The sequence below is a fragment of the Bos javanicus genome, chromosome 8 (assembly GCF_032452875.1).
Source record: "Bos javanicus breed banteng chromosome 8, ARS-OSU_banteng_1.0, whole genome shotgun sequence".
NCBI classification, from domain to species: domain Eukaryota; kingdom Metazoa; phylum Chordata; class Mammalia; order Artiodactyla; family Bovidae; genus Bos; species Bos javanicus.
In genome coordinates, this window is record NC_083875.1 from 103697179 (window position 1) to 103720536 (window position 23358).

At 45.4% G+C, this 23358-nt stretch overlaps 1 protein-coding gene across 11 annotated transcripts in view; it reads left to right on the top strand.

The window, feature by feature from the left end:
- Nucleotides 1-8388: 8388 nt before the first annotated feature.
- ZNF618 (zinc finger protein 618) overlaps nucleotides 8389-23358 on the top strand; it is a 204576-nt gene continuing 189606 nt past the window's right edge. For 9 of the 11 annotated variants that reach the window (XM_061426609.1, XM_061426600.1, XM_061426597.1 and 6 more), the window contains exon 1: nucleotides 8390-8509. In XM_061426609.1, coding sequence (XP_061282593.1) covers nucleotides 8477-8509 — 33 coding nt within the window. In that variant the 5' untranslated portion in view covers nucleotides 8390-8476. Of the gene's footprint in view, nucleotides 8510-23358 lie in introns of all 11 variants that reach the window. The other 2 variants (XM_061426596.1, XM_061426607.1) reach the window with 1 other exon arrangement.

A 23358-nucleotide genomic window follows, 5' to 3' on the forward strand; every position in this document is an offset into this window, starting at 1 on the left:
GAAGAGTTGAAAGAATAGTGCAAATAATTCTTGCATATCCTTTACCAAGATTTGTAACTGTTAAATGCAGTCACATATTACTACGTTATCTTAAATATATATGTGATATATGCACACATATAGGATTAGGGTAGATAGGTGTATACATATATAGATAATTTGTTCTCTTTAACCATTTGAGAGTTGCAGACACCATGTCCCTTTGTGTCAAAAGTTTGTACTTTCTAAGGGCAAGAAATCATCTTATACAACCCAGAGAACATCTATCAAGTCAAAAATTTAACATGAACAAATATTCTATCTAATAATCTTACCATACCCATATTTCACCAATTGCCCCATAATGTCCTTTATAGCAATTTTTTAAAAACTATGATCTAGGGTCCAATTCCAGATCACTCTTTGCCTTTAGTGGTCATATGACTTTATTCTCCTTTAATTTGAAACAGTTCCTCAGCCTTTCTTCGTCTTTCATAACAATGACATTTTTGAGGGAGAGGCCAGTTGTTTGGTAGAATCCTGCCTCTACCTGGGTTCGTGTGACATTTGCTCATGTTTAGATTTGGAGAAGGCAATGGCACCCCACTCCAGTACTCTTGCCTGGGAAATCCCATGGACGGAGGAGCCTGGTAGGCTGCAGTCCATGGGGTCATTAAGAGTCGGACATGACTGAACGACTTCACTTTCACTTTTCACTTTCATGCTTTGGAGAGGAAATGGCAACCTGCTCCAGTGTTCTTGCCTGGAGAATCCCAGGGACGGGTGAGCCTGGTGGGCTGCCGTCTATGGGGTCGCACAGAGTCGGACACGACTGATGCGACTTAGCAGCAGCAGCAGCAGATTTGGGTTATGCGTTTCTTGGCAGGAACTCTATGTGAGTGCCATTGGTTCTTGCTGCCTCACATAGGAAGAGTACATCAAGTCCATTTGTCCATTTACTGGTGAAAGATAGATTTCATTTTACTGTCTGTGCCTCACTCTCCTCATCTGTTCCTGGAGATAACTCAGGAGCATAACTGAACAGCGCCACAGCTGAATGGTCATTTCGGACATGGTCCACCCACTGGACACCTTTTGCAAATACAAGTCGTTGAGTTCGTGCCACGATTAGTTATGATCATTGTTAACATCTAGGGTAGCTAATGTGTACTGGTACTTGTCATTTTTTTCGAACCTTCATGCAAAATATGAATATGTGTGTTATTAGTCCCCTTTAACAGTTAAGGAAACTGAGGCTCGGAAACAGCTGAGTTGGGCTTTGAGCCCAGCATGATCTAGTCCAGAGTCTAAGCGACACACCATGCCATGTGCGTGCATGCACGACAAGTTGTTTCCGTCGTGTCCAACTCTTTGTGACTCTATGGACTGTAGCCTGCCAGTCTCCTCTGTCCACACTGTCAGTTAATCCCATTCACAAATGTACCTGATGGCAGAAAGGACAAATTAAAGACTCCTTTGGGGACGTCCCGGTAGCATAAGGAAAAACAGAATGGGCCAGCTCCTGCCATCTTTGTTCCTCTCCCTCCTTCCCCTGGCCTGGGTCCTTTCCCTTCTGAGATCAAACAGAACTAAGGTCAGGATTGCTCCAGAGTCAGGGGCATACCTGCTGGACACGGCGCAGCTGTCTTGAAAGTTGATTTTATTCCCTTGACTGGATAGCAAGAAGAAAGTAGAAAGTATCAGCTGCTCAATCGTGTCCAACTCTTGGCGACCCATGGACTATAGCCTGCCAGGTTATAGATGTTAGGTGAGATCTTCACCAGCATGCTAAACTTTGTCTAGGCTTCATAAGATGGCAGGCACATGGAGTAAGTTTTTGAAACATGGGGTATATTTTAATGCATTGTTTGAATCCACGGATGGGCTACTCAGATTTGGCTTTAATTCTGATTCTTGCTCTGGGCTGTCAGCTTGATCTCTTCCCTCTTGATTTGCCAGCCGCATGTCTTGGACCTTTGTTCTTTCTGGCTTTTCCTCCCAGGGGGACTGCTAGACCTCAAGTATCTGTGTCTCTGGAGACTTTATCGTGACTAGGAAGGACCACTCTTAAAGAAATAAGTTGATGCCACATCTTCTCAACTTCTTCCTTTGTAGGGAGGGGGATGAAGAGGCGGGAGAGGAAGGAAAAGAAGAAAATTCTTCAGTCAGAGCAAGACGATTTAGTCAATCTGTTGATTTTGTTTTTGTTTTATTTGGCCACACCTTGAGGCTTGTGGGATCTTATTTCCCTGACTAGAGATTGAACCCGGGTCTCAACAGTGAAAGCGCTTTGTCCTAACCACAGGACTGCCAGGGAATTCCTGGATGATTTCAATCTCCAGAAACTTTCATGGGGGCAGCCAGAGCAGAGCCTTGCCTGAGAGTCAGATGGGGCTGCCATTGGCTGGTTTGGCCAAGTACTTGAGCCTCACATTCCTCATCTTTAAAATATGGATGACTGTACCCTCTCCACCCATCTCAGAGAAATAGTGGATCAAATAAGAAAATGCTACCATCTTGTTTGGTAGATTGCTAAGAGAGTGTATAAGACTGGATTGCATGGTTCTCTCTTGTCGTGCAGATTCAGGCAGCCCAAGTCTCCCTGACCGGGGTTTCATTGAGGATTGTTTGGGCTTAGAAAAGAAACTCAGCTTGAGGAAGAAGACATCATTTGGTGAAGTCCTTACTTTCTGTTCCACACCCCTGAGAACCTACTGTTTCACTCTAAAGGCATTTTCTTCACCAGGATCTACCCACAAGATTTTAGCCAAGACCCAAGTTCTGTTTCAGATCCAAAGGCTATTTTTGGAGCAATTCCTATCTCCTGGTTCCCCTCACCTGCTCGTGACACAAGCTTCATCTAGCTTGCACCTCCTGACAAAATGTCAAAATCTCACCATTCTCATCCCTGATTACCTTGAAATCTCCCGATTCCACCAGGAGGAAATGTATCTTTTCATGCCAGGTCCTGAACTAAGTCCTTTAAACCCCTAATCTCAGCCAATCCTCACCATCCTCAATGACGTTCAACGTTTGAGGGGGCTGCCCACCCTACCACACCCCCTTCCGTCAGGGTTGGGTTTCCGAAGTCTCTGCACATTATGTGATGGCAGATGCCTTGTTCTTCAATGATTGGCTCCTGGTGGCGTGAGAGTCAAGCTCTGCCAACCACATTCTCTATCCCAAAAATTCAGATTGGAACACAGAGACACCAGGCTACTGAGGAACTGAGGCTATTTTGACTGTGTGCCCGGAGAGGTAGAGAACACCCACCTGGAGAAAGGAAAGGCAGAGAGGCATGGGGGCAGAGAGAGAGAATGAATTGGAGCTGAGACGTCCAGAGACCGGTGGCACAGAGTCATGGAGACAGCAAGCCTGTTCCTGATGATTTTCTAGTTCCTGGCTCCAAACCTCTGGAGGCCTCATTTCATTTCTGCCTTTGGGTACCATGATTTTGCTTAATAAAATAACACTTTTAAAAAAAAGCAAGATTTTGTTCCTATTGATTATAACTAAAAGAGTGTTGATAAGACTTTAGTGTCTCCATTTTGCAGAGACAGAAACTAAGAAACTGAAGCTCTAATAATTTGGCCACCTGATGCAAAGAATTGACTCACTGGAAAAGACCCTGATGCTGGGAAAGATTGAAGGCGGGAGGAGAAGGGGACGATAGAGGATGAGATGGTTGGATGGCATCACCGACTCGATGGACATGAGTTTGAACAAGCTCCGGGAGTTGGTGATGGACAGGGAACCGTGCAGTGCATGGGGTCACAAACAGTCTGACACGACTGAGCAACTGAACTGAACTGAAAACAGAAATTAAGCCAGGAGCCCAGCGTCACACAGCCAGTCCATGCAGAGGAGGGAAACACGTGTCTCATAGCTGATTCCCATAGCTGATGTGTATGGAGCGCTTTCTCTATTCTAGGCACTTTCTCTATATTCATTTTATATGGCTGTTCTGGGTCTTAGTTATGGCACGAGGGATCTTTAGTTTCAGGATGTGGGCTTTAATTCCCCAACCAGGGATGGAACCTGGGCCCCCTGCATTGGGAGTGCAGAGTTTTAGCCTCTGGGCCACCAGGGAAGTCCCATGTACTAGGCACTTTTTCAGAAGCTTTATATGTATTATCTCATTTTATCCTCAAATCACCCCTCCTATCAGCATCATTTGAAGGACGGGGAAATTGAAACAAGGGGAGATTGAGTTGTCTGCTCAAGATCAGGTAGCATTCAAGGGCCAGAGCCGGGGTAGGGACCCAGACGGCTGACTCCACTGTCTGAAGTGAAGTGAAGTTGCTCAGTCATGTCCAACTCTTTGCGACTCCATGGACTGTAGCCTACCAGGCTCCTCCATCCGTGGGATTTTCCAGGCAAGAGTGCTGGAGTGGGTTACCATTTGGGCTCTTAGTAAACAAAGCTGGTTCTGGGGATAGAAGGGGTCAGAGGTCTCGAGAATTTGATAAACACTGGTATGTTGAATTCAATCATGAACCCTTAGGGGACGGGTAAGCCCTTGGAGGTCCCTACTGGGTTATGCTTCCACCTAATGCGTCTGTTGTCAGCAGCTCTGACAGATGGGCATCCCGCCCCTGTGATATTGTGATGCCTCTCCCATCATTGAGCAGGTCTTGCCTTGCTCACTACATACTCCCTGTCCCCACTGCCCCCAAACTCCACTGCTGCTTGTGGTGAGTCTACTCTTAGTTAACCTCCTGAACAGGGATAAATCACAGCTGTAGGTGACTGTGTCGTATCCACTATGATTTTGGGATATATGCGAGTTCATTTAGAACCTGGATTTTGTCAGGAAGATACCAAGCCCAGTCTTCATCCCCTGAACCTATCTATATCCTTCATGACCCAGGAGAGAGAGAAGGGACAAATGACTCTCCAGGTCAGGACGCCTGTTGTGAACTTGCCTCCGTGTCCCAGGTGGTGCTAAATGCACTCTATGCTCACTCTGTCCAGATGTCCTCACGGAAGAGAAGGCCCGCTTCTTGTGGCCGTGGGTGGTAGAGATGCAGAAAAGGCTGGCAGTGATTCCAGAAAGAGAGGCTGAGAAGGACCCGAAGGATTTTCCAGGCCAGAGGTGCCTGGAAACAGGCGGGAAATCAGTCTAGGTTGGGGTCACTGACCATTTAGGGAAATCGGTGAAAGTCAGAGATTTTCTTCCCCAAAATGCACATGTAGAGATAAATTTGCTTAAGACGTAAAATTTCTTACTTTGTGGATCCGAAAACCTACTAAGGACACTACTGAAGAATCCCTTGATCTAGAGAGACTGCCATCCGATGTAGACCTAGAGGGGAAGGATGCCTCTATCCCGCCTTCCTGCAGGATGCTACTCCTCTCGGAATCTTTGCCGACCCCGTTGGAGCTGGGGTGGGTCCTTTCTCTTTCTCGTATGCCTGTGCACTTTCGCTGTTAACACTATGACAACAGCTTTTATTATTTTTTTTATATTTTTATTTATTTATTTGGCTGTGCTGGGTCTTAGCTGCTGCACGCAGTATCTTTGATCTTTGTTGCGGCATGGGGAATCTTCAGCTGAGGCATGCAAACTCAGTTGTGGCATGCGGGATCTAGTTCCCTGAGCAAGCTAGAACCCCAGGCCCCCTGCATTGGGAGTCTTGGCCACTGGACCACTAGCGAAGTCCTGACAATGGCTTTTCAAATGTGGTCCTCTGACCAGCAGCATTAGCATCACCTGAGAACTTGGTAGAAATGCAAATTCTTGCTCCCTGCCCCTGACCGGTTAAATTGGAAGTCTGGATGGGGCTCAGAGATCAGTGTTGGAATGGGCCCTTACCATGATGCTGAGGATCGCTCAGGGTTGAGAGGGCTGCTACAGCCAGTCCTCTTCTCGATGGCGTGGCTGCCCTACTAGACACAACACGCCTGGCACATAGTAAGTCCTCATAGAATATTTATTGCATCATGTTTTCCTGACTCCCAGGGCAAGATTCCTCTTCCCCCTTGGTACCCGATAGCTCTCAGCCGTGGTGACTGAGATCTAATGTTATTTTGGATCCAGTTTCTTTCTACTCCATGGCGTTAAGTCAGGCGTGGCTCCGCTAGGCAGAGTAGGGGGTCTGGTCTTGAGACAGGTGCCTAGAAACTTTCACACAGGGATGGAGCCAGAGAGACACCAAACCTGGAGCATTTCTCTGGGTAACGGGGCCTCAGCCATCTGATGGCTGAGGGGCAGATGGGCAGGGGGCTGCCTGGCCTGTACGTATGTCCCGGGTCCCTGAGAGCCCAACACTGCCAAACTCCACAGGCTGCCCTGCTCCCCTCAGTGCCTGCCCTACACCAGCCTTGGCAGAGGCTGCCAAACCCTGGCCAGGGACACACCTGCCAGGCTGGCAGGGAGAGAGAAATGGCCACTTTTTATTTTCAACGATTCTCCAGTTTTGGGGTGGTAGGGAAATGGTTTGAAGGTTCCTCTTAATCTCATGCATGTATTTAGTCTGGAGAAGAATGTGCCTCAATTCTCTGCTAAATTCTCACTTTCATCCTTTAGGGAGAGACAGTGTCTTCTATACAATCTTTTAGTTTCTGAATATTTAAAAAATAACTTTGCTAGAGGGTGCAGGGAAAAAATTTCTGTAACTCTTCCTGTCTCATATTAACCCAACTCCTTAAACATTCAAACAAACAAACAAAAAAACTCTATTTAATTTTTTAAGGTGGGTGTAGAGAAATGACACCTGTTTGCCCTTAATTTCCAATGGTTTTATTTTAAAAAAGTATTCTTCTGACGGCTTCCCAGGTGGCTCAGTGGTAAAGAATCCACCTGCCAAGGCAGGAGACACAGGTTCAATCCCTGACCCTGGAAGACCCTACATGCCAGGGAGCAGCCAAGTACATGTGCCATAATCATTGAACCTGTGCTCTAGAGCCTGGGAGCTGCACCTACTGAAGCCCCTGAGCCCTAGAGCCCATGCTCGGAAATAAGAGAAGTCATTGCAGTGGGAAGCCAGTGCACCACAGCTAGAGAGTAGCCCTCAATTGCGGCAACTAGAGAATCGCTTGTGCAGCAGTGAAGACCTGGCACAACCAAAATAAATAAATACATAAATAAATTTAAAAAATTAACATGGACAAGTGACATCAATAAAAAAAGTATCCTATTTTTCTACTAGGGAGGGGTAAACAAAGATTTCTTTAATCTCAGAGACTCGCAGTTTTTCAAATTTTTATTCTAAAAAACAATCAATTGTGGGAGATGCAGGATGGATCCATTAATCCCTTCTGTCTCTACATGGGGCAAGTCCTTCACACATAAATTAAAAAAAAAAAAATCTGGTATTTTTGGAGGGTGAGGAGGAAGGGGGGAATTCCCTTTAAATCTTACCAAGCTATAAGGATGCCCGTTCCTCAAATTTAAAAATAATCTGATTTTTTAGGGTGTTGAACAGAAATATCCTTGTTCACCATTTACTTCACCCAGAGTTTCACAAATTTTTCTTTTTAAAATCAATTTGGGGCATGTGGATGGGTGGGTGGGGGTGTTTAACCTTTCACCCTTCTTGTCCAACATGGGACCAGTTCTTCAAACTTTAATTTTTAAAATAAATATATTCTTTAAAAAATTGAGAGGCATAAAGAGAAACATTCTCTTTATCTTGCATTTCACATAAAAGCAGCTCAGATATTTATTTTTAAAATCAATCTGACAGGGGGGGCTAGAAAGAGTCCCCTTAACCCCTCTTGTCTGACATAGGGCTAGTTCTTCAAACTTTTATTCTTCAGTTACATTAGATTTTTTTGGAAGGGTGGCAGGGGCAATGATAATATCCCCATTGAGTCTTCCGATTCTTCCATAAGGCCAGCTCTTCAAACTTTATTTAAAAAAATCAATCTGATTTTTTTTTGGGGGGGTGGGGGGAGCCAAAGAGTTCCCATTAACCCCTTGTGTTCCGCCCAGAGAAGGCTCCCCAAACTTTTTTTCCAACGTGAAAATGACCTCTCGGAGGGGCTGGGGAGCGGGGGCAGGGCAGGAAGGCTCTGAGGGGCGGGCGCGGGGGGCGCGGGGCGCGCGGGGCGCGGCGCGGGAAAGTTTGGGGGGCGGGTGCGCCTCGGCCCGGGGGCAGGCGGGCGGGCGGGAGCCGCGCGCCCGGGGGCCGGCCGGCTTTGTGTGCGGCGCGGAGGCCGGTGGCGCGGAGGCCGAGGCCGAGGCCCGGAGCTCGCGGGCCGCACGGCGAGGCCGGCCCGGGGGCGGGCAGGGCGGCGGGGGGCGGCCGCAGCCCCGAGAGGGGCGGCTCGGCGGCGGCGGCGGCGGCGGCCGGTGCGGGCCGGGGGTGGGGGCGAGGGCCGGGCGCCCCCCCCCGCGCGCCCCCAGCGCCCCCGCCCCCCCGGCCTGAGCGGGGCGGGCGGAGGAGGGAGCGGCGGCGGCGGCGGCGGCGGCGGCGGTGGCATTGTGCGCGCACCAGCAGCCCGGCCCGGGAGGAGCAGGACGCGCCGGGGCCGCCTCCTCCCGCACGGACCCATGAACCAGCCGGGCGGCGCGGCGGCTCCGCAGGTACGACGGGGGGCCGGGGGCATGCACCGCGCGGGGGACCCCGGGGGGCCGGGGCCCGGGGCGCTGCGCCACTTCATTGCAAGATTTGCAAAATGCAAAGTGCCTGGGCACGTTTGCGGGCTTTTTTGTGGGCGCAAACGGGAGAGTCGGGGTCTGGTGAGCCCCCCCGGGCGCAACGGGGTGTGCGGAGGGTGGGGGTGACGCGGGGGTCTTTTCGGGCCCCCACCCGGCGCCCCCTCCAGCCCCGGGCTCGGACCGGAGCCCAGAAAACAAAGCGGCGAGAGAACAGAGCAGCCATTTCAGTTTGGACAATTCACATTTTGCAAAAATGCAACCCCTTCCAGATCTCCCCCCTCCCCTCTAAATTTACAATTTCCCCCTGACCCTCTGTGCGCTCGGGGTCCCCGATGACCCTTCGGGAGGTCTTTCCCCCCTGGCTTCCTATCTTTGCAACAATCTTTTTTTTTTTTTTAGGCCATATTTCCTTTTCTCAATTTTTTTTCTAATTTTTCTTCAAACGGTAGTTTTTTCCCATTAAAACGACGCCACCTAGAGGATACTATTTTGTAAATAAAAAAGAAATTAAAATTGAAAAGAAATATTTTTTATTTCTTATTTTTTCAAAAGTTTCCTCTCTAAGGCAGCGGAGAGGACAGAGATTCTTTTTTTTTCTTTTTGAGGGTGACAATTTTCACTTTGATCTTTCCAGGAGCATAGAGACAATTTTTATTTCTGAAGCCAAATCCAGATAATATGTAAATGAAAATTAAGCTAGAATTTGAATGAATTCAGGTTTTGAAGGGGAGAAGGCAAAAAGCCTTCTAAAACCAAAGTCGATTTGGCTGCCCAACTCATTTTAGTTTGAGAAAAAACTATTTGGAATGAGGAAAGGAGGGAAATTGTTGAGTTTAGGAAAAACTGGGAGAATTGGCTTTATTGAAGCAATTAGAAATTGTACTTCATTGTAATTTGGAACTTGTTTAGCTCAGTGGGCAAAAAAGACTAATTTTGCCATTTGGCAATATTTAAAGTTTTTCTATTTCCAAGAAGGAAGGATTTAAAAGAGAAATAGAGCCTAAAATGTTGGCTTTGGACACACCCAAAAATTGTAGGTCTTATTTTTTTAATTTTTCATTTACATTTTACTGTGTTTAAATCCCAAGGTTCTAAAGAAAAGCAGAAACTGGAAAAGTTAGAGTGAAATCCATTTTTTCCCTGCATTTGTTGGGTTGTGTGTTATTATTTTTTTTTTGTTTTTTGCTTTGATGGAATAATTAAGACTGTTTTCTGATTTTGTTTGCTGAAAGGTCTAGGCATTTCTTTTTTTGTTGTTGTTTTATACAGAAAATGTCAGCAACCTTTTCTGAGCAGTATTCAGTGGGAAAAAAATGTAAATTCATTACATTATACAAATTGAGTAGTCCACAGATTTGTAGGAGAGACCGCCATTAAAATAAGATATGCATAATTAACATTATTATGAAAAAACTAACAGTGGATTCACAGAAGCTCATTTTTTATGACATGCAAGTGAATCAGTTGGTAAAGACAAGGGTTGAAGAATCCTTGGTAAGAAGAAAATTTTCCTTTCTGTGTGCTTGTTCAATCTTTCAATTTGAAAATTTTATTATTAAAAAAAATATATCCAGTTTGGTTTCAGGCCTCTTTGATTGTGCTGTGGGGTTGATAGTTTACTAACATTTGGTATTTTTCACAAATTTGATTACTTTCAAAGGGGGAAAAATCCATTAAGCTTGATCATTTAGTTGGGGGGGTCTAATTTTTTTTTTTCAAAAGCACAAATTTTACTGACTTAGGAAGGAAAGATAAAAAAGGAAAGGACAGAGAAGAGATGAAAATGCTGATTTTTATCCATCTTCTGTAGTGGAATACTTACTTTGCTGAAAAAATGGGGTAAAACACCAATTCAACTTGATTCTAGCATCAAATTTTAAATTTTTTTTTAAGGGAAAAAAATCAAAATATAAACAAAAGCCAAAACCCAAAGAGACTTGTCTTTGGATCATGAAAGCATATGTGCACATATTATTTGATGGTTTTTGGCCTTCAAAAAAGTCAAGGTGAAGCCAAAAAAAATTTTTTTTTTCTTTTGGGAAGACAAATATTGGCCAAATTGAAATTTAACAAAGGAAGATAAGGTACCTACCCAAAGTTGAAGGGTTATTTGTGATAAATTACTATCTGAACTTGCTGGGGATTTTGCATCAAAACAGAAAGTTCCAATTTTTCTCTCCAAAAGGAGGGGGAAATGTTAGCATTTGAGGAGTGGTTTCTTGGATGGGACCTGGTGGTGGGTCACACAGGGCCAGGACAGAAAATCCTATTCCCTTTCACCAGCCACCAGCTGGTCTTGGAAGAAATGATGGCCCTGGTCCATGAATTCCCAACGCCGTTTTGGGGAAATACACATTTCTAAGGGGATACAAATTCTGTGAAATATATTTGACAGTGCAGAGGTTTGACATTTCCCATCACCGCCATTGCATTTGGGAGATTTTTACTTTTTTAGTAACAAAATCCTTCAGGGCTGACTGGCCACATTCTGACATATTTGGAATGAGCTTTTTTTTTTTTTTTTTTTAAAGTAGCGTAATTAATTTTTTTTCTATTGAATTATTTAGGCCGATGCCGAGGACAGGCAAAGAATTTATAATTTCCAAGGGCTCAGGAGGTCTCACGAGACAGGAGAGCCAGTTTAGCAGGTGATGGGAGGAGAACTGTGTCCTGCATTGGGGAGGGGTGGGTGGGCACCCCTACCGGGCATCTGAGAAAGACTCAGGGTTGTTGATAACAGGTTATTTCTGGTGCAAGGAATAAAAATATTGCAGCATGTTCCTTTGTGTGCCCTGGATCTCCTGACACACAACTCAGATTCCTTCATTCCATTCTCTTGAAATTTTGTTGTGTTGTTTAACAGTTTAAAGGGAACCCCTGACTAGAAATGGAAAATCATCTCTGTTCTGTAGGCTTGTTTTTTCTTTTTTTTTTTTTTAAATTGGTTATTCTGATCATGTTTGTTTTAAAGGAAATAGAGGTGCATGATGGTACTGTTGGGGGCGGGGTCAGTTTTCTTTTGTTTCTATTGGCGTCTCTCAGGATTGAGACAGTGACCTGGGCCTTGCCTTTCTCACCTCCTATGGTGGATGGAAGTGTGACCAGAAATGGATATATATCAGCTGATTTTTATTAGGCCATGTCTGTTCACCAAACTCTTTTGTGGTCTTGGGCGAAAAATCTGGCAAATTGGACTTGAGTGGTAATTTGATGATGGACTGAGTTATTTTGGTGAAAGATCATTTATGCTCAGTTTCACAGAGGAGACTCTTATTAATGCTTTGCTTTTCTGCCTAAGGAGTTTTTTTTTTTTTTTTTAATTTTCTAATAACGTTTGAAATTTCAAGGGCTTGCTTTATTGCTTGACTTCAGACCAAGCTAAGAAAAAGGGTTTGCTTATATTTTCAGCCCTGCACAGAGGTGAACTTGAACAAGGGCTCTTGCTGTTGCAGAAGGAAAACAACAAAGATGGCTGGTCAGTATGAGTGTGACCTCTCCCTGGTCCTAGGAAATAAACAACCAATGGTTTGTTTTGTTTGAGAAACAGTTTAAAAACTCCTGCATTGTCAGATACCATTCTCCCCCTCCACCTTTGACTCAGCTGTTGGCATACTGCTTCCTCTGACCTCAGAAGGCTCATGTTGTCTCCTTGGAAGGGTGATAAGAACTTCCTTGCGTGTTTCATTGGATGTATAAGCAGACTTTTCATGATCATGGTGAAATTTTGAAATTTTTCCATGTTCTTGTAATGTTGCATGTCAGTTGTGTCTCCTCCCTGGTGATGGAAGGTGAAGAGGCTTTGTGGGTACACAGGAGGCTTAGTTTGCCCACGGTCTTGCTGTATGATCTTGGACAAACCACTTTTTTCCTTCTGAGCCCTCAGTCTTTGTGTTTGTCGTATGAGAGCTTTGGAACAGAGCAGTGATCCTAATAAGTCGTTTTCTTCTCTGATTCTGACTCCATGCGATGGGCTGTAGCTGCCTGGATCTCTGTGTTGAGAAGGATTCTGAGGTCACATCCGGACTCCTACATTGTGGAGGATGGGGTGCAGTGGTCACGTAGCAGTGCCCATCACAGGATGGGGAGTGTGCCTGTACTCGCCATACCCAGGCTAGGTTGTGAGTCACGACCCATTAGTGGGTTGTAAGATCAGTTCAGTGGATCACAGTCAGCACACACACAAAAAGAACAGAGTAGGATACAGGGGAACACACACTAGCAGAGGCATAGCTATGTATCCCAGGTAAGTGTTGTCTTAACGAAACTGTAGTTTTATTTACATATGCTGATGGGTGTGCACGATTAAGTCCTACTGTGAGGTATGGTTAAAAGAATTTGACAGTTGGTGGTCCAGATGATCGACGATAGTGTGCTCCAGGAATCCTGCATATTGCTGCTTATACTTCATTTTCTTATTACCCCAGTAGACTTTCACATGAACCCTTTGGGATCAGTGTCCTGGGTCACATTTTTTTTTTTTTTATTCTCTGGTTGAGCTTACCTGAAGGGCCAGCTGTGAAGAAGTCTCGACCACGTAGCTGGCAGTCAGGCATGCACCCCAGCTTGTTGGCTTTGGATGAGACGGGAAGGGCAGGTGCTGTTAGCTTGTCCTTCCAGAGTGAAGTGGCATCTTGGCCAGGTCCTCTGGCTGGGAAAGAGACTGTATAAGTAGTGTGGGATCCCAGTCTTGGTCACTGGGAGAGCAGCCCCAGTTACTTTTATTCCTCACTTACTTCACATTGCCAGAGGACTTTTTTTGGAGTTAAGAAAGTTCATGTCTGTGCTATATTTAAATACCTATCAGACTCTGAGTGAATGTCTGTGTTTTTGTGTGTATGCGCTTCCTAAAAAACTCCAGAATTGCTGTCTTGGTCTTCTCATCTTTTAAATGTGTCAGGCCAGTGCTGTCCAATCGAAATAAAATTCAAGTCACAAATGTGAGCCACATATGTCATTTAAAATTTTCTAGTCATGCTTTAGAAAAACCAAGAAGAAACAGATGAAATTAATTTTAATACTATGGATTATGTAACAGTATATCCACAGTGCTATCATTTCAGTGTTCATTAATATAAAAATTATTAATGTGCAGGTTTACATTCTTTCTTTGGAGGGATACTGAGTCTGTTCTGACTAGCCACATTTCACGTGCCAGTAGCCATGTGTGGCTAGTGGCTTCTGTATTGGACAGCATAGAACCAGACCAGTGTTCCATTTTGTTGTTACTGGGTGGCCTCAGAAGGTTAGAACACATCTTTGAAAGCCCTTGGTTTTGTTTGTGGGACTTCCTTTCTGAACTCTACGCGCTGAGGCATTTCATCCATATAGCCTCTTCTGGCCAAAGTGGTCCATGCCTCCCTTGTATTTGCCCTAAAGCAGTCTTCTGCCAACGTTAGGCCGGAATGCTTTAGACGGAAGGACAGATGATGGCTAGAAACTCCAAGATATTGTGTCTCAGTATGTGTGCCGTTGAAGTTGAGAAGTGGAGGAGTCTGTCCTAGGAGGTTGGTTTAAAAAGTATTTCTTGAGAAAAGGATGAAGATGGAAGAAGACAGCAGGTGCGTAGGACCAGGATTGGGGGTCTGAGGGGTGGGAGGAGATCTGGATGCAAAGATGATCAGTCAGTGCAATTCATTTCTGAACTGAACATGGAACCACCAGGAAATTCCCCCCAGGGGAGGCCTTAAACACAAAGCATAGAAAATTTCTAACAGCCACCCAATTGGTGAAATGGAAAGGTGGATGTGAGGTCAGCCAGACCAGAGTTTGAAACCCAACCTCATTGCGTGGTTAGCCTTGTGTTACTTTGGAAAAGTCTCCTTTGGTTTTGGAACCACAACTTCTGCATCTGGAAGAAGGGGTGAAATAATCTTGACCTTGAAAGGTTGTTTTATGATTAAATGAAGCAATTCACCTGTTCTATCCAGCCACTCCTTAGAAGGTGGTCAGTACATGTTAGTAATCTCTTGATCCAGTGGTCTCCATTTGTGGAGGTTGAATGCCAGTGACGGCAATTTCGGTTGTTCTGCAAACTTGCTGACTTATCTTTAATAGGTAGAATTAAGTAACAACAGAAAATGTGCATTTTTTGTGTGTTGTGTTAAAACAGACTAGGATGAGACATCTCCTGGGCCCTACATGTCTTTCCTGTCCAAAGCGTTGTCAGTGCTTTCATTCCAAGGATGCTCTGGCGTCTCCAGATATTCCTGGGTTTGTTTCAAAGCCTGTGGCACACTGTTTAAAGGGATAAATCTTAATTCGTGGTGAACCGTCTACCTTTTTTTTTTGAGGATTTATTTTATTTTCTGGCTGTGCTGAGTCTTCGTTGCTGCACTCGGGTTTTCTCTAGTTGTGGTGAGTGGGGCTACTCTCTAATTGTGGTGCGTGGGCTTCTCATTGAAGTGGCTTCTCTTGCTATGGGGCACGGGCTCCAGGTACGTGGACTCAGTAACTCTGGCTTAGTTGCTCCTTTGCATGTGGGATCCTCCTGGACCAGAGATCGAACTGGTGTCCCTTGCATTGCAAGGCAGGTTCTTAACCACTGGATCACCAGGGAAGCCCTAAACTGTCTACCTTTGAGAGTCTGTTCACACCAGGCCTTCTGTCTCTCATGACCTTTCCCTCATTTTCCTCTGTCCCATGAGAAACCAGACCCCCTTGAGACCCACCTGCATGTTCTCTTCTCTGGAGTCCCCTGGACCTTTGTAGCCTGCAGGACTTTCCAGGTAGTCTGGACTCACAGATGGGAGTTGGTTGTTCGCATTTCTGACTCACCAGCCAGCTTGCGAGTTCCTTGAGGGCAGAGATCATGGGTTATTCAGTTTAGGGTCTGGCACAGAGCAGCAGCTCAATAAATATTTGATGACTTAATCTTATTTTTTGGAAAGAGCTCAGATCATCTGGATTTGGGGCTAATGAAGAGTAGGTGACCAATTTGGGTTTGGCCATTTGGTCAACACCTGTATTTTGTTAGGAAGCCATAAATAGATTTCTTAGGACTGGCTCCAAAGCCCATGGCTCCCTGGGAATAATAATAAATAAATAATAATAATAAATCAGAGAGGGCTCCCTGGATGAGACTAATGCTCCTTTGACTTCGCATGTTGTGGAGATTTTTCAAAAGTTCCCCACCCCTTTTCTCTCCTGTTGTATGAACCATTTCCTTAAAATAGATGGAGAGATCCAGATTTGCATGTATGGAGAATGGGGCCCAGCATGTCCAAGGAGGTGGAAGAGGGGGAGTGCCTTGGGGTGGAGGGGACTTGATAATTCCCTGTCCTTACTCCCAGAGCTGGTCTTGGCCGTAGGCCCTGGAATTGGATGTCAGAGGATTATTTGTAGATACACGGGCCCCTTAAATGTGAAGTAGCTTAATGTGTGATTGATGTTCAACCAGACCCCACCTTTGGTCAGATTCCCGTTTGCACATGCTAAAGATTCAGGGAAAATTTATGGAGGATAACTGAGAATATTCTGTTTATTTGCTTAATTGTTTTTCCCTATAAGTTTTAGAAAGTGCTGTCATTGTTAACACTGTATAGCCCAGCTCAGTAAGTGAGCACAGACTCCCATATTTCCTCCATGGTCAAGTTCCCACATTTTCTTATTTCTGAAATTGGGATGTGTTTTACAGTAGATGTGTGTGTTCTGTTTCAGCACTGTTTCTCCCTTATTTTTTTTTTTTTTGGTCTCAGAAAGCTATTATAAAATCGATGGTGTATCTGACAGTCTAAGGCACCTTGGAATTGAGGATATAGAGTGTCCTGTTCCTGGTGGGTGAACTGTGACAATTAGGGACTTCCAATTCTGCCCTTTTATTTTAACCTCACTTATCTCTGGGCTTGGCGTCTCCACCTATAAGTGAGGCTGGAACTTTGCCTTTGGAAGAAGCATCTGGAACTCTGAATTAGCCTCACTTTCCTTCTGTGTCTTGCTCTGGTCCCTTTTCTGAAAGGCTGAAGCAGCCCGTGGGAGGAAGGTGAAGCCTTGGAAACAGGTGGTCCCTTCTGTATGGCCATGTGGACGAACTGTCCTGCCAGTGTCAGAACAACACCAGCTGGACATTTCCAAGGGTAGAACAAACAGATGGAAGTTGGGGGGCAAGGCTCCGCTCCCCTCCCTGCTCTGCTCCTTAATCATATTGTGAGCTTTGTCCAGGTTTTCTGCATCTGTAAAGTGGTGATGATAACAGTGATGATGATGAAGGCAGTAACAAGTGTGGCACAGGGTTCTGCTGAAAAGTTGCGAGGGGTGTGAGAAAAAAGTTACTTTTCACTTGCAGTGTGTTATTTGTGCATCTAATCCAGGGATGGTAAATAAGTAATATACATGCCACCACTCCCTGTTTTTAAGCCTGTGGCAGACATTGCTAATCAGTCATGGTAGTCTTTTCCATGGAGCCTGGCCAGTGGCCTTAGAGTCCTTCTTAGTATGAAGCTACCATATGAAACCAGTTTGTCATTTCTGATTTAGGCACACACGCACGCATGCACACACGCCTGGGGGGAGAGGTGGAGTTACTTGCCCAGAATCTGAGTGGATAGGCGGAGCCACTTCAAGCCTCAGATTTCTTAACACGCACACACACACAGACACACGTAGACATGCACACGGACACGCACCCACCTGGGAAGAGAGGGAGAGTTTTCTTGCCCAGAACCTCAGTGGATAGGCGGAGCCACTTCAAACCTCAGATTTCTTAACTCCTCAACCAGTGCTTTTCCTACTATTTGCACAAACACTCTGTCAAAAGGAATTAGAGTTAATTTGGTCTTGAGAAATTGTGAGAGGGTCTTGACTCCTCCCTTCCCTGTTATAATTAGATCCCCTTGGGGTTGTCATCAAAGCAGGGCTGGATGACCTGCTTCTCTGTCTGATCCCTGCGTGATCAGGTTTCAAAGGGAAGATGTGGTGGCTGGGCCACTGGGTTGGGTGGTGTTGCCCGCTTGCTCACTCGTATTGTACAGATGACGTGGCTGGCGGGGGGCGGGCAGGTGGGGTTCCTACATGAGCACCTGGGTTTGCTGTTTACACACTAGCCGTTCCTGGGAATCTTATTTTCTGCATCTGGGACCTGAGATGGACACAGTCCTTTACAGGAATGATGTGAGGTAGCATATTTGAAAATGTTTTTTAAACTCTGAAGCCCTGTGTATGGTTTATTTTGTTTTGTTTTCTACGTGTTAATTTTTATAGCTAGAGCCAATTCCTGATCATCAGTGCCCTGTTGGGTAAATTGTACAAACCCAGAGTCACAGATGGGTGCACGCAAGGTGAATTGGCCCCTTAAATCTTGTTTTATTTTATTTGATTTGCCAGCCTAAGATTTAAAAAATTCAGAACTTTCAGGCCTTTGCAGTGTATGTGTTCTCCTGTTTGAGTCAATTGCCAGCCTCCTCCCATTTCAGCCTTGTGTGTGACCTGCTGCAACCCGGAAGGCACTGGCATCTGGGTGCCCCGATGCACCTCTGTTGATCTGCTACGTGGCAGAACAGTCCACTCGTATACCCCTCACAGGCTTCCTGCAAGCATCCCTTGAGTTAACAGACTCAAAAGTGCTTCATAAACAGGGAAACGTATTGGCGACAACTCCTTTCTTTTCTTAAAAAGGAGAGGAGGGAGGCCAAGGTGAGGATGGTATTGAGTCGACAGAAAAATGATATAAATATTTTGGCTGACGAAGCAGGAGGCGGCTTCAAATATAAGCTGTGCTGTGCTTAGTCGCTCAGTCGTGTCCGACTCTTTGCAACCCGCCAGGCACCTCTGTCCATGCGATTTCCCAGGCAAAAATGCTGGAGTGGGTTGCCATTTCCTTCCCCACATATATAAGCTAAAGAGAAAAAAATGGAGTCAGGTGATGCTCCGCTCTCCAGTATGCTGTGGAAACCACAGGAACACTTGCTTTCTAGTGAAGTGACGTTCTGTGTTAGGGATGGAACCTCTGATTCCCAAGGCCAGTCCTGCTCGTGGAGGGGAGGGGGATCCAGGGAGAAACCAAATCTGATGTCTCCCCTGTGGGTGGAAATGACTCCTAACAGGTGGAGGAGGTCTGAGTGGCCCTCAGCAAGCCCCTGGCTTGCAGTTTACTGGTAACATTAAAAATCAGAAGCTGTTTTGGCTCTTTTTCTGGATGTATTATTGCCTAAGACAGTATGCCCGAGGGGCCAGCCCTTCTCAGTTCAATTCAGTCCCTCAGTCATGTCTGACTCTTTGTGACCCCATGGACTGCACCACGCCAGGCTTCCCTGTCCATCACCAACTACCAGAGCTTGCTCAAACTCATGTCCATCGAGTCAGTGATGCCATCCAACCATCTCATCCTCAGTTGTCCCCTTCTCCTCCTGTCTTCAATCTTTCCCAGCATCAGAGTGTTTTCTGATCAGTCAGTTCTTCGCCACAGGTGGCCAAAGTATTGGAGTTTCAGCTTCAGCTTCAGTCCTTCCAATGAATATTCAGGACTGATTTCCTTTAGGATTGACTGCTTTGATCTCCTTGCAGTCCAAGGGACCCTCAAGGGTCTTCACACATACAGTTCAAAAGCAACCAGTTATTCGGAGCTCAGCTTTCTTTATGTTCCAGCTCTCCCATCCATACATGACTACTGGAAAAACCATAGATTTGACTAGATGGACCTTTGTTGGCAAAGTAATGTCTCTACTTTTTAATATGCTGTCTAGGTTTGTCATAACTTTTCTTCCAAGGAGCAAGCGTTTTTTAATTCCATGGCTGCAGTCACCGTCCACAGTGATTTTGGAGCCCAAGAAAATACAGCCTGTCCCTGTCTCCATTGTTTCCCCATCTGTTTGCCATGAAGTGATGGGATGATCACTTTGAACGAAGATAGATCTTCATTTTTTGAATGTTGAGTTTTAAGCCATCTTTTTCACTTCTCCTCTTTTATTTTCATCAAGTGGCTCTTTAGTTTTTCTTTGCTTTCTTCGATAAGGGTGGGGTCATCTGCATATTCTGCTTTGAGCTGCCTTCTGGTCAAATTCCCACCAGCCCCAATATTCTTAAAGAGAATTGAGAATGGGAATTTTCATCTGGTGAAATTTTGCCGAGAATTTGTTTGGGCTCAGAGTTTTGCGAGATGAGGGGACATAACCAGAGCCCTTGGAATACCCAGAGACAATAATTAAAGGCATTTTGGATGCTGGAGACTTTAAAAAAAAAATTTCATCAACTGGGGAAAAAATAACTATAAAAATGTCAGTGTATTTATGTGGGTTTTTTTTTTTTTTTAATATATGCTAGAAAAGCAGAAAGTGAAACTGATCTGAAGTAAAACTGAAACTGTCCTGAAAATGAGGCCTCAGGGAAGGGGAACTTCCCTGGGGCTGCTAGCTTGAGGTGGAATTTGTTGTGAGGCTCGTCTTTTTAGATCACAGGAGTCTAGAGCTAACAAGCTCGTGGAGATGACTGAAGTCTGTGCCATCCAATACGTACTGGTAACCACCAGCCACATGTGGCTGTTGAGCAGTTGAAATGTGGCTGACCTGAACTGAGATGTGCTGTAAGTGTAAAAATTCACACTGGGTTTGTTTTATTTATTTATTTATTTTTGTTGAATTGTCATTTTTCTCTTCTCTAGATCCAGATCTTAAAGAATCAGTAGGAAAAATAAGAAATGACTGTAGAAGATCTCAGTCATCATTTTTAAAAATAAGATTAAAATGATAGTATTTTGTATGTTGTGTTAAATAAGATATTAAACATTTCACTTGTTTTTATTTTCAGTTTTTTACATGTGACCACTAGAAAATTTGAAATTACCTAATGACTTATATTCCATTTCTCTTGGACCATACCAATCTAAGGCAACCTGAACACCCCAGACAGAACGAGTAACTTGTTCTTGAGGGTTAGGTCACAGGGCAGCTTCATTGGCTCATTGGACGGACGACAAGACTGAAGAGTTTGGGATGGAGAAGGGAAGATGATGTCGTGGTATGCTGCTAAGTCACTTTGGTCGTGTCTGACTCTGTGCGACCCCATAGACAGCAGCCCACCAGGTTCCCCCATCCCTGGGATTCTCCAGGCAAGAACACTGGAGTGGGTTGCCATTTCCTTCTCCAGTGTGTGAAAGTGAAAAGTGAAAGGGAAGTTGCTCAGTCTTGTCCGACTCTTAGTGACCCCATGGACTGCAGCCCACCAGGCTCCTCCGCCCATGGGATTTTCCAGGCACGAGTACTGGAGTGGGGTGCCACTGCCTTCTCTGGATGTAGTGGTATAAGAATCAGCATAACTGGGTGGTTAAAATGGAGGGGTCATGGGAACTTGAGAGAGGCACAGAGTGAGATACTAGTAATTTGGGGGAGGGAATTAAAATGCTTGCCACTTTCCTTATCCATTCCCCTAAACATTAATTAAACACTTTGGAAGAAAGTAAACCTAACAAGATGAGCAATAACAAATCTAAAAGACCACCCCTGACAGTTTTTCTGATTGCCAAAAGAATTTCAGTCTATTTAGTCTTATAGGGTCTTTTTGAATCAGAGTACACAATTCAGGACTGGTTTGGGCATAGAAATCCAGGTCCCATTCGGGTCTGTGGGTTTTGGGTTCCCCGGGGGCTGGAAGCCATTCTCTTACTAAGTCGGATCTGCTCCCTGTAATGATTTGGGAAGCAAGGCTTCTAGAAAACCTGGAGGGCATATTGCCTAGTGGACAGAGCTGGCAGGGTGAGAAGGTCACCTAGCTCCCCTGACTTAGGGACCTGGAGGAAGGTGACTGACCTTGTAGGAAGCAGTGAAGCTAAACTTGAACCTGGGCCCACCTTTCCAACCTGCTTCTCCCACTGTTAGTGTTTTGAAAGGAGTTTGAGCAATGCATTGGAAATTCAGCCTTACAAGTTTTTGTTCTTTCATTAAGAACTCTTTCTGTCAAAAGGCTGAAGTTCAGCATTCTATCTCACTTGATTTTTGCAAAGTAGAATTTGTCTGCCTTGAACTGTAATCACTGCACATTTATTGACTTGTTATATGCCAGGCACTGGGTTAAGCATTGAACATCTATTATCTCATTTAATACCACCACCCTGGAAAGCAGGGATTTTTCTTTTCTTTCTTTTAATATATGAGAGAATTGAGATTGCAGTAAATGGAATTGCCCAGTGCTTAGCTGTCAGTCGCATTCTACTCATTGCAACCCCACGGACTGTGTGGCCCACCAGGCTCCTTTCTCCATAGGATTTTCCAGGCAAGATTACTGGAGTGGGTTGCCATTTCTTTCTCTAGAGGATCTTCTCAACCTAGGAACTGAACCTGAGTCTCTGGTATCTCCTGCATTGCAGACTGTTCTTTACCCGCTGAGCCATCGTTGATTCAAATTCAGATGGATGCCAGATTCCAGGCTCACAACATTCCTTTGAGGAAAGTGAAGTAACGTGGCCAAAATGTGGAGTTGGTGACTGGCTGGAACCTGAACCCCATTAGATGCTCTGCCCATGCCCTGCCCCAGACCTTACCGTGGGGGGTTGTCTGAACTCTGCTGTCATGGGAAGTTGCCCTCCCTACTCCGAGGACCTCGTATGGCACTTGCCGTCTCCTATTCCTCAGCTCCCAGCTCGCCTCGGTGGACCTGGGCTGTGTGTTTCATGCGCACAGAGCCTTTAATACCGCGTTTGAAAACAGTTGCAGAAGGTTTGCTGTAATTAATTACATTTGACATACTTGGAATCGGGGCCTCCTGGATTCAGAATGCAAATTTATGCCCAGACAGATGTAAGGTATGCTTGGAGCCAAGAGCTCTGGCACGTCCCTGCCAGGGCCCGCAGCGTTGCTCACTGCCCTGATGGGAATGTCATCACAGGCGGTGAGTGGGAGAGGCAGGACTCAAACTCGGGGTACCAGGAGCCCACAGGCTTTTGGAGGAGAAATAGCGCTGAGCTTCAAGGCAGGAATTGTGGTCTCTAGTCTGAGCCCTGCTCCTAATTCAGCCGTGGTTGGGGGGATCTCTTTTCCCTCTTTGGGCCTCAGTTTCCCCCACTATACAATATAAAGACTTAGGCTAGGTGGTCCATTGGGTGCCTTCAGAAAGTATGTGCTGTTAGTTTGTTCAGGGGCAAGCAGGCAATTAATCAGAAAGTCAGAGCTTGGGATGCTCCCTTTTGAGAGTATTAACCATCGAGGTGAGAAAGGCTTGTAATTGGTAGGTAAGCAGGAGGCTGGTGGAGCAGAGCGGTGTACAAGACAAGGCCTGGTACCTAGACAAGAAGTTGCTAGTTTCCAAGGCTCCACATAGAGAAGTTACTTATTCCACATCAGTGCCTCCTCCTACCCATATACGCTTATCTCACCATCTGTATTAGATAGATATCTATTACTGTATAACACATCAGCTCAAAGCTTAGTGGCTTAACAGAACAGTGGTCTCTCACGGTTTCTGTGGGTTGAGAAAGTGGAAGTGACTCAGTTGGTCAGTCTGGTTCAGGGTCTCTCAGTGGTTGTGGCCAGATGGCTGGGGCTGGGGTCATCTTAAAGGGCTCTCCACTGTCCTGTTTGGTGCCAGGGCTTGGAAGACTCAGAACGGCTGGGGCTCCTGGAGTATCCCTCCATCTATGCATCATCCCTTCACCTTCCCACCCACTGATCTCTCTATCTATCTATTTATATATGTCTTTCTCTCCATCCATCTACTTTATATATATATATCTTTCTAATCTGTCCATCTGTGTATCCAATCTATATCTATCTAATCCATCTTTCTGCCTTTCCGTATATCTCTGTGTGGTCTCTCTAGCATAGAGATACTTGACCAGACTTCTACATGGCACC